Source organism: Caretta caretta, chromosome 1 (assembly GCF_965140235.1).
Source record: "Caretta caretta isolate rCarCar2 chromosome 1, rCarCar1.hap1, whole genome shotgun sequence".
NCBI classification, from domain to species: Eukaryota; Metazoa; Chordata; order Testudines; family Cheloniidae; genus Caretta; species Caretta caretta.
Window position 1 is genome coordinate 306624471 of NC_134206.1, and position 11659 is coordinate 306636129.

General features: G+C 43.9%; 1 protein-coding gene across 1 annotated transcript; it reads right to left on the reverse strand.

Annotated features, from left to right (window-relative positions):
• Positions 1 to 8397: 8397 nt before the first annotated feature.
• On the reverse strand, positions 8398 to 10359 carry LOC125630348 (uncharacterized). The gene is made up of 2 exons (XM_048836135.2): positions 9442 to 10359; positions 8398 to 9054 (listed from the first exon to the last, which is right to left on the reverse strand). Exons 1-2 carry the CDS (start codon positions 10019 to 10021, stop codon positions 8879 to 8881), a joined length of 756 nt encoding a protein of 251 aa, XP_048692092.2. The 5' UTR covers positions 10022 to 10359; the 3' UTR covers positions 8398 to 8878.
• Between the last annotated feature and the right edge of the window lie 1300 nt (positions 10360 to 11659).

Sequence of the window (11659 nt, forward strand, 5' to 3'; positions counted from 1 at the left end):
AACAGGGTGCTTTTTAAAAATGCCTATTCCTCTAAAATAATTCCACTGCAGGTGCCCTGAAAAAGTACGATATTCCTCACCCAAAATACAATATACCATGTTACAGAAAAAACAACCACCCAAAGTGCACCCTTTCATTTCAATAGATTATATTAATTCCCAGTCTCAAAAATTAAATAAAATTGGACAAATGAATATTTATCTTTATTGTCCAAGTATGTTAATGCAAAATATACATAATTATTTTAACATTTTAATATGAGTTTGATTTCTCTCATTATATAATTTAGATCTTTCAATAAATCAATATTAATTATTATATATAGTGTGTATATAATATAAAATGTTATATGATATTGATATATATCTTCAAAGCAGGATGTACACAGTTTGGTGGGGGGTCTACCTATAATATTGACATTTGGATTCAGGCATTAAAGTATATGCCATTTCATCATTAAAGTTTTGGGTAAAGAAGCACAATTTTTTGGCTGAAAATGGTGCTGAATACAGTTTCTCCTCAGTTACGTTTGCTGCTGAACTTGTTAGAGCTAGTTCAACTGGATATTTTCGCCGAATGTAGTTGGAGGATTTTGTGAAGTAAATTCTGTATTTCAGACCTCACTACTTCATTCGTGCTGGTCCTTCTGTACTCATGGAATGGCTTCTCTGAACAGAGAAAAGTTTCCTCTGGTAGAGATTTTACAAAACAGCAATTTGGAGCTGATTTCAAAAGGTATCTATTTGGAGCTCACACCAATCTTTTCTAAACCATTACAATTAAGAGCTAATGATTAGGGTTTAACCCTCTAAGAACCTACTTGCAACTTTTGAATCCAAATACCAAGATTATAGTTAGACCCACCCATCCCTCCCCCCCTTTTTTAATTTCCCCACACAGTCAGTTGCCAAACTATTTGGCAAGTTTGCTGCTGATGTGCCATTGACCAATAAAAATGTTAGTGGCCCAGGAATATCAACTCTGCCTGACAGCCAGACTGCAAATAAAAGGCCTTCAACTAGACATTGATCATCCAATTTCAGCACTCCATACTAGATCCTCCCATCACTATTGGGAATTCACTGGCGCACCCATCCCTGTCTGTATGTTGGATGTAAACAAGATGATGGAATATGCATTGATAATTCTAAGAACAGCACCAAACCCTCTCTGCTGTTGTGTTATTTTGCTTGCCTTAAAATTCCCCAGCGTAGACCCCCCCCCATCCTCCTACCCACCCATGCAAAAAATTGTGTCTAGTTATAAAAGTTAATTTGCACTTTTTTTTATAGCACTCTTAGGAAAAGTGTGTTGGAAACTATAATGTTTGGGAAATGTTATGTTCCTCATCATTTGACCTCTTACACCTATGTAAATTCTCACAACACAAGCAGTACACTGGGTAGGAGAGAAACAAATGGTAGAAATAGGTAACATATTAATGTGTGTTAATAGATTTCATCTACTCATATATACCCATCTTTTGAGTCCAATCCTACTTCCTTTGGCATCAGTAGCAAATTCCCATTGACTTAATTAGAGCAAGAGCTTCAAATGAACGTGGAATTTATCCTATTGATACTATACAGAGTTCTCAAGAGTTGTGTCTCTTAAATATCTTGTCTGTCTTTATAGAATAGATTGGTTCTCACATCAGTCAAGCTGAAATGGGAAAGAAAGATAATAGAATATCAGTAATCTTTCCTGTTTTGTTGTTGGAAGTTTTATATACTTCCCTACTTCACTCTTTATTCAGTTCAAGTACTTTTAAAACTAATTACGGTCTAGTTCTTGTTAGAAACTCCCAAGAGGTGCCGTTGCGGCAGACGCTGGAGTTTAACTGCTGAGTCACTGTCATCTGACTGTACCACAAATGACTTGAATATTTTTTCTAAATTTACTGGATTGTATCAACAACATGTTAAAATCACAAGACCTTGGCAACATTTTTAACTTTCCTTTATCACATATCCCAATTTGGACAGAACTATTATGAAAACATGGTGATGCTGCTGGAGAATTGCGGCAAGCTGTTCAGGAGAGTGGAGTTTATGAATTTAAACTCCATCACTCAGTAGGGGTGCATGTCATTGTGATCTTGGAAGTGTCCTATTGGTTTCTATTTTTATATGTAATATTCGTAAGTTTAAAAAAAAACATTCTGGAAACTCTTGACACTTAGCAAAAAAATTCAGAAGATGCTAGCCACCCAAAGCAGATGTAATGAAATAACATACAGAACTATCTTATGACGGCATTAGAGATTTGTGTATGGAGGGTTTAGTGTACAAAAGTTAAAATAAATGTGTGACAGGGACAGCACATAATAGGAGAAAAAGAAAAGAGAATTACCAGAACAGGGACTCTCCACACCCCAAAAATATATTTGCAAGAGAATCCAAAACAGAATTCTGCGGGTCAGACTCTGATACCATTGCTCATGCTGAGTAACATCTTTATTCATGAGTGCTCCCTCTGATTTCAGAGAGACTACTCAAGGAGTACAGTACTATTGAACATGAGTAAGGGTGTCATACCTTGGCCCGGAGTTCATCTACAGTTTTAGACGTCTTGTGTATACATATCTATCATTTACAGGTGGACTTTTCAAAAGTACTCAGCAGTTCCATTGGCTTCAACAAGAGCCTAGTTACATCAACGCAGAGCACTTCAGTTTTAAAACTGTAAGGTAAAATATATTTCAATAATTTTATAAGTAGGCTAAATACAATCACAGAAATAGAGCTAGATAAAGAAGCCCAGTTTTAGAAAAAAAAGTTTTAATAAATTTTAAGCATCTAGCACAGAGTGAATAACCAATGAAGCAAATATAAATTCAGGGTACATCTACAGTTCTACCCAGTTCAAGATGATGTAGCCATGCTAGCTCTCCTGGAGCTAGTGCGCTAAAAACAGAATGTAGCTGCAGCAGTGAGAGTGGCAGGAGGGTTAACCGTCCTGAGTGCATACCTGTCAGAGATCCTAAGTACATACTCAGGACAGTTAGCCTCTCCTGCCACTCACACTGCTGCGGCTCCACTATTTTTAGCGCACTAGCTCGATCAGAACTAGGATGGATACATCATCTTGAAGTGGGAATCACAGCCCCAGCTCAAAGTGTGGATATACCCTCAGAGGTATTTAAGCAATGATCATCAATATTCTTAAACTGCCAACTTTTCTTCTGGACATGGATCTCATGATGGTGCTCATTGCCCGTATGACCTGTTAGCTAGATTAATGTGTGTTTTATATGGGCGCTGTCCCTCAGGAGTATGAGTGTATTCATACAGACAGGCAAACACACCTGAGGATGCCTCCTCCCCACCACGGACTCTTCTGGCTGCCTGATATCCAATCGCAAAGCAGATACTGACCCATATTCTGGGCTGGGGAGGGATGGTTAGGATGGGATAAATGGAGGGGAAGGGTGGGCATCAGCGAGCCGGTTGTGGATCTTCTCTCATGGCAGTTTTGTGCCAGCCTCACTGGAGTTTAGATGAGCCCAAAAGTAGAACTGATCAAATGGCATTCAATCACCTCTATATCCGGTCACCTATTAACTAGGGAGTGTATTACTTGACAGATACTAGTAAAATATGTCAAATAAATTCAATCTTGTTCTTCTATGTTGAATGACAATTTGTTACCAAACAACATAACTAAGGTTCAAACATTTTATTCTTTTACATTAAGAGGGCACATGAGTTAGGGGATGAGGACTGCATGATAGTACATGTATTTTTCAACTCTGGCTAGTAAGCTTAGTCTTCAGGCTAGCACATGCTAGGTAAATTTTTCAAGCTCTAAACCATTGGGTACTATTGTACAATGTATCCATTGCTAAAAAAAACCCACAAAACCTAATTACAGAACTAGATAAACTACACACCTCAAACTCTGTTTCTTTTTCTGTGTGAGACGAGTGTGAGGAAAATATTGAGGGAGTGCTGAGCTGACGTTTAGTTCTGAAAGGAGTTAGAGGCCCATGGTCATTTGATCTCTTGTGGAAGTGAGTTCCATAGGCCAGGACGAGCTGCTATGAAAGTCTGGCACCTCCACTCCTAAACCTTGAGACCAGTATTGGTCAGTGTCATTGTTCCAGTAGAATGTAGTTATTGTGGGAGGTCAGAGTCATGGAGCCGCCTTGATCAGGACTCTGCATTCAACAGGGATCCAGTGCATAGAAAGTGGAGGACCAGCACCAGGATGATGTGTTTACAGGGACCAGTACTGCTATGCAGACATTCTGCTTCAGTTTCTGTCAGCTGGAGCTTTTTAGAGTTAATGGCTTCACTAGTTATCTCCAAGTTGGAACTCGAGGGAACACTGACCATACATGCACTAGAACTATTAAAGTAGATACAATAATTGTTAACAACTTTGTTTATTTTTCAACTATTTTCTTCAAATATAGCTGATGCATGATTTTAAGCAGAGTCAGCTATATGGGACGTTAGAAGGGGTAGCAATGAAGTGTTTTCATCTCGAGAAACAAAGGTTAAGTTAAAATGTCATGTTCAGAGTACACACGATCCATTGTCTACAGACAGGCTCTGCGATATAACCGCATTTGCTCCAACCCCTCAGACAGAGACAAACACCTACAAGATCTCTGTCAAGCGTTCTTACAACTACAGTACCCACCTGCTGAAGTGAAGAAACAGATTGACAGAGCCAGAAGAGTACCCAGAAGTCACCTACTACAGGACAGGCCCAACAAAGAAAATAACAGAATGCCACTAGCCATCACCTTCAGCCCCCAACTAAAAGCTCTCCAACGTGTTATCAAGGATCTACAACCTATCCTGAAGGACGACCCATCACTCTCACAAATCTTGGGAGACAGTCCAGTCCTTGCCTACAGACAGCCCCCCAACCTGAAGCAAATACTCACCAGCAACCACACACCACACAAAAGAACCACTAACCCAGGAACCTATCCTTGCAACAAAGCCCGTTGCCAACTGTGCCCACATATCTATTCAGGGGACACCATCATAGGGCCTAATCACATTAGCCACACTATCAGAGTCTCATTCACCTGCACATCTACCAATGTGATATATGCCATCATGTGTCAGTAATGCCCCTCTGCCAGGTACATTGGTCAAACTGGAAGTCTCTACGTAAAAGAATAAATGGACACAAATCAGACGTCAAGAATTATAACATTCAAAAACCAGTTGGAGAACACTTCAATCTCTCTGGTCACTCGATTACAGACCTAAAAGTGGCAATACTTAAACAAAAAAACTTCAAAAACAGACTCCAACGAGAGACTGCTGAATGGGAATTAATTTGCAAGCTGGATACAGTTAATTTAGGCTTGAATAAAGACTGGGATTAGATGTGTCATTACACAAAGTAAAACTATTTCCCCACATTTATCCCCCCCACACACACACACACACTGTTCCTCACACATTCTTGTCAACTGGTGGAAATGGTCCACCTTGATTATCACTACAAAAGGTTTCCTCTCCCGCCCCTGCTCTCCTGCTGGTAATAGCTCACCTTAAGTGATCACTCTGGTTACAGTATGTATGGTAACACCCATTGTTTCATGTTCTCTATGTATATAAATCTCCCCACTGTATTTTCCACTGAATACATCCGATGAAGTGAGCTGTAGGTCATGAAAGCTTATGCTCAAATAAATTTGTTAGTCTCTAAGGGTATGTCTACACTAAGGAATAAGGTCGAATTTATAGAAGTCGGTTTTTTAGAAATCGGTTTTATAAATTCGAGTGTGTGTGTCCCCACAGAAAATGCTCTAAGTGCATTAAGTGCATTAACTCGGCGGAGCGCTTCCACAGTACCGAGGCAAGCGTCGACTTCCGGAGCGTTGCACTGTGGGTAGCTATCCCACAGTTCCCGCAGTCTCCGCTGCCCATTGGAATTCTGGGTTGAGATCCCAATGCCTGATGGGGCTAAAACATTGTCGCGGGTGGTTCTGGGTACATATCGTCAGCCCCCCGTTCCCTCCCTCCCCCCGTGAAAGCAAGGGCAGACAATCATTTCGCGCCTTTTTTCCTGAGTTACCTGTGCAGACGCCATACCATGGCAAGCATGGAGCCCGCTCAGGTAACCGTCACCCTATGTCTCCTGGGTGCTGGCAGACGCGGTACAGCTTTGCTGCACAGTAGCAGCAACCCCTTGCCTTCTGGCAGCAGACGGTGCAATACGACTGGTAGTCGTCCTCATCGTGTCCGAGGTGCTCCTGGCCGCGTCGGCTGGGAGCGCCTGGGCAGACATGGGCGCAGGGACTAAATTTGGAGTGACTTGACCAGGTCATTCTCTTTAGTCCTGCAGTCAGTCCTATTGAACCGTCTTATGGTGAGCGGGCGGGCGATACGGACTGCTAGCAGTCGTACTGTACCATCTTCTGCCAGGCAGGCAAGAGATGAGGATTGCTAGCAGTCGTATTGCACCATCTTCTGCCAGGCAGGCAAGAGATGGGGATGGCTAGCAGTCGTACTGTACCATCTTCTGCCGAGCAGCCATGAGATGTGGATGGCATGCAGTCCTTCTGCACCGTCTGCTGCCAGCCAAAGATGTAAAAGATAGATGGAGTGGATCAAAACAAGAAATAGACCAGATTTGTTTTGTACTCATTTGCCTCCTCCCCTGTCTAGGGGACTCATTCCTCTAGGTCACACTGCAGTCACTCACTGAGAAGGTGCAGCGAGGTAAATCTAGCCATGTATCAATCAGAGGCCAGGCTAACCTCCTTGTTCCAATAACAACGATAACTTAGGTGCACCATTTCTTATTGGAACCCTCTGTGCAGTCCTGCCTGAAATACTCCTTGATGTACAGGCACCCCCTTTGTTGATTTTAGCTCCCTGAAGCCAACCCTGTAAGCCGTGTCGTCAGTCGCCCCTCCCTCCGTCAGAGCAACGGCAGACAATCGTTCCGCGCCTTTTTTCTGTGCGGACGCCATACCACGGCAAGCATGGAGCCCGCTCAGCTCACTTTGGCAATTAGGAGCACATTAACCACCACACGCATTATTCAGCAGTATATGCAGCACCAGAACATGGCAACGCGATACCGGGCGAGGAGGCGACGTCAGCGCGGTCCCGTGAGTGATCAGGACATGGACACAGATTTCTCTGAAAGCATGGGCCCTGACAATGCATGCATCATGGTGCTAATGGGGCAGGTTCATGCTGTGGAACGCCGATTCTGGGCTCGGGAAACAAGCACAGACTGGTGGGACCGCATAGTGTTGCAGGTCTGGGACGATTCCCAGTGGCTACGAAACTTTCGCATGCGTAAGGGCACTTTCATGGAACTTTGTGACTTGCTTTCCCCTGCCCTGAAGCGCATGAATACCAAGATGAGAGCAGCCCTCACAGTTGAGAAGCGAGTGGCGATAGCCCTGTGGAAGCTTGCAACGCCAGACAGCTACCGGTCAGTTGGGAATCAATTTGGAGTGGGCAAATCTACTGTGGGGGCTGCTGTGATGCAAGTAGCCCACGCAATCAAAGATCTGCTGATATCCAGGGTAGTGACCCTGGGAAATGTGCAGGTCATAGTGGATGGCTTTGCTGCAATGGGATTCCCTAACTGTGGTGGGGCTATAGATGGAACCCATATCCCTATCTTGGCACCGGAGCACCAAGCCGCCGACTACATAAACCGCAAGGGGTACTTTTCGATAGTGCTGCAAGCTCTGGTGGATCACAAGGGACGTTTCACCAACATCAACGTGGGATGGCCGGGAAAGGTGCATGATGCTCGCATCTTCAGGAACTCTGGTCTGTTTCAAAAGCTGCAGGAAGGGACTTTATTCCCAGACCATAAAATAACTGTTGGGGATGTTGAAATGCCTATATGTATCCTTGGGGACCCAGCCTACCCCTTAATGCCATGGCTCATGAAGCCGTACACAGGCAGCCTGGACAGTGGTCAGGAGCTGTTCAACTACAGGCTGAGCAAGTGCAGAATGGTGGTAGAATGTGCATTTGGACGTTTAAAGGCGCGCTGGCGCAGTTTACTGACTCGCTTAGACCTCAGCGAAACCAATATTCCCACTGTTATTACTGCTTGCTGTGTGCTCCACAATATCTGTGAGAGTAAGGGGGAGACGTTTATGGCGGGGTGGGAGGTTGAGGCAAATCGCCTGGCTGCTGGTTACGCGCAGCCAGACACCAGGGCGGTTAGAAGAGCACAGGAGGGCGCGGTACGCATCAGAGAAGCTTTGAAAACCAGTTTCATGACTGGCCAGGCTACGGTGTGAAAGTTCTGTTTGTTTCTCCTTGATGAACCCCCCCCACCCCTTGGTTCACTCTATTTCCCTGTAAGCTAACCACCCTCCCCTCCTCCCTTTAATCATTGCTTGCAGAGCCAATAAAGTCATTGTTGCTTCACATTCAGGCATTCTTTATTCATTCATCACACAAATAGGGGGATGACTACCAAGGTATCCCAGGAGGGGTGGTGGAGGAGGGAAGGAAAATGCCACACAGCACTTTAAGCACAGCACTTTAAAAGTTTACAACTTTAAAATGTATTGAATGACAGCCTTCTTTTTTTTGGGCAATCCTCTGTGGTGGAGTGGCTGGTTGGCCGGAGGCCCCCCCACCGCGTTCTTGGGCGTCTGGGTGTGGAGGCTATGGAACTTGGGGAGGAGGGCGGTTGGTTACAGAGGGGCTGCAGTGGCAGTCTGTGCTCCAGCTGCCTTTGCTGCAGCTCAACCATACACTGGAGCATACTGGTTTGGTCCTGCAGCAGCCTCAGCATTGAATCCTGCCTCCTCTCATCACGCTGCCGCCACCTTTGAGCTTCAGCCCTGTCTTCAGCCCGCCACTTACTCTCTTCAGCCCGCCACTTACTCTCTTCAGCCCGCCACCTCTCCTCCCGGTCATTTTATGCTTTCCTGCACTCTGACATTATTTGCCTCCACGCATTCGTCTGTGCTCTGTCAGTGTGGGAGGACAGCATGAGCTCGGAGAACATTTCATCGCGAGTGCGTTTTTTCTTCTTTCTAAGCTTCACTAGCCTCTGGGAAGGAGAAGATCCTGTGATCATTGAAACACATGCAGCTGGTGGAGAAAAAAAAAGGGACAGCGGTATTTAAAAAGACACATTTTATAAAACAGTCGCTACACTCTTTCAGGGTAAACCTTGCTGTTAACATTACATACATAGCACATGTGCTTTCGTTACAAGGTCGCATTTTGCCTCCTCCCACCGCGTGAACGGATTTTGGTTGAATGCCAGCAAACATACACTGCAATGCTTTGTTCTACAGTGATTCCCCAGTACGTGTTGCTGGCCTGGAGTGGTAAAGTGTCCTACCGTGAAGGACGAAATAAGGCTGCCCTCCCCAGAAACCTTTTGCAAAGGCAGAACCGCAAATGCCAGGGCAAAGTAATCCTTTGACATGCTTGCTTTTAAACCATGTATAGCATTTTAAAAGGTACACTCACCAGAGGTCCCTTCTCCGCCTGCTGAGTCCAGGAGGCAGCCTTGGGTGGGTTCGGGGGGTACTGGCTCCAGGTCTAGGGTGAGAAACAGTTCCTGGCTGCCGGGAAAACCGGTTTCTCTGCTTGCTTGCTGTGAGCTATCTACAACCTCCTCCTCATCATCTTCTTCGTCCCCAAAACCTACTTCTGTATTGCCTCCATCTCCATTGAAGGAGTCAAACAACACGGCTGGGGTAGTGGTGGCTGAACCCCCTAAAATGGCATGCAGCTCATCATAGAAGCGGCATGTTTGGGGCTCTGACCCAGAGCGGCTGTTCGCCTCTCTGGTTTTCTGGTAGGCTTGCCTCAGCTCCTTCAGTTTCACGCGGCACTGCTTCGGGTCCCTGTTATGGCCTCTGTCCTTCATGCCCTGGGAGATTTTCAGAAAGGTTTTGGCATTTCGAAAACTGGAACGGAGTTCTGATAGCATGGATTCCTCTCCCCAAACAGCGATCAGATCCCGTACCTCCCGTTCAGTCCATGCTGGAGCTCTTTTGCGATTCTGGGACTCCATCATGGTCACCTGTGCTGATGAGCTCTGCATGGTCACCTGCAGCTTGCCACGCTGGCCAAACAGGAAATGAGATTCAAAAGTTCGCGGTTCTTTTCCTGTCTACCTGGCCAGTGCATCTGAGTTGAGAGCGCTGTCCAGAGCGGTCAGAATGGAGCACTCTGGGATAGCTCCCGGAGGCCAATACCATCGAATTGTGTCCACAGTACCTCAAATTCGAGCCGGCAACGTCGATTTAAGCGCTAATCCACTTGTCAGGGGTGGAGTAAGGAAATCGATTTTAAGAGCCCTTTAAGTCGAAATAAAGGGCTTCATTGTGTGGACGGGTGCAGGTTTAAATCGATTTAACGCTGCTAAATTCGACCTAAAGTCCTAGTGTAGACCAGGGCTAAGGTGCCACTAGTACTTCTTTTCTTTATGTTCAGAGTAATAACAATCAGTATGAACAATTTTCTTTGAACTTTTTCTTTAAAGCCATCCATGAATTATGCTGGACCTCCAAAACAATAGAGTTTGAGATGGAGGTGGGAGGGGGGTGAATGCCACATCTGAACCAGCAGACAAATATAAAATATTACTGGCACCTGTAATTTGTCTTTCCTCCTTGGTGTTTCATGTGGTCACTTGTTTCAAGTGCCCAATGGCTCCTGCCATCCAGTTTCCTATTCTATATCAACCAGCCACTAGTACATTATACGTTTTTTGGGTATGAAAATGTACCTAATACATAAGATGACTATCTTCTAAAATGAAAGGCTTTAAAGCCCCTTGAAAAGGGGCTAATTCTAGTTCTCCCCAGGCCAGGGAACAGGATATTCCATAGTTATAGGGCTATAGAAGAAAAGATAAGATTGGTACATCTTCTGCATATGCAAGACTAGATTCCATCAGCCTTCTCCTAGTGGACATTTTAGTCATAAAGTATGTAGTGGACCCAGTCTATTAATGGCTTTAAAAGTTACACCCAATAGATCTTTAAAGATCTATTTCCCCAGAAGAATTTCTAGAGATGATAGTAGCTAAACAAATGTGTCTCCATGGGGAAAGCTGCAAGGGATAAAATAAAATACCAGGAAATAATTTTTTTAAAATGTCAGACAAGGAAGCAATAAAAATTGTGATATTTAAAAAAATAAATATAGCAAAAATAAATAAAAATGTGTATATTTCTATTTAACTGCAGCAAAATGAGGCCTCTATCCTGACTGGGGCTTTTCCATGATTCTCTAATACAAATAAAGAATAAAAATTAAAAGAAAAGGAATCATCATAACCATTAACAACAGCAATGAATTATTACAAAGAACACCAAAAATACTTTACAGACCCATAAGGTGGCAGCAAACTTCTTCTGTAGCAGGAGTTGGGAATTAGTAACATCATTCTGCTGTCTCTTGCAAAGAGATTCTGCAGTTTGATGTATTTCATTCTACATTAGGAAAAAAACAAAAAGAGTTACTGATATACTGAAGTTTATTTTAAGCACATAGCTTTCCACAGTAAAGACTCACAAAACTAGAGTCTTTACTAGAAACATTAGAGGTTTCGGTGCACTGACACTGAATGGCAGTTAGCCTGCTGGAAAGTTTTGTATGATAGAAATACCATGTGCCAGATTTCAGTCTAATTGACAAGTGTTTCAATCCAATGTAAATCTATTGGTCCTAGGTC

Bases quoted from the DNA above. Each gene is read 5' to 3' on its own strand.
- LOC125630348 (XM_048836135.2), bottom strand. From the start codon at position 10,021: ATGCAGAGCTCATCAGCACAGGTGACCATGATGGAGTCCCAGAATCGC. The intron at 9,055-9,441 runs GTGAGTGTACCT...TTTCTCCACCAG, and splicing joins AGGCGGAGAAGGGACCTCTG to CTGCATGTGTTTCAATGATC.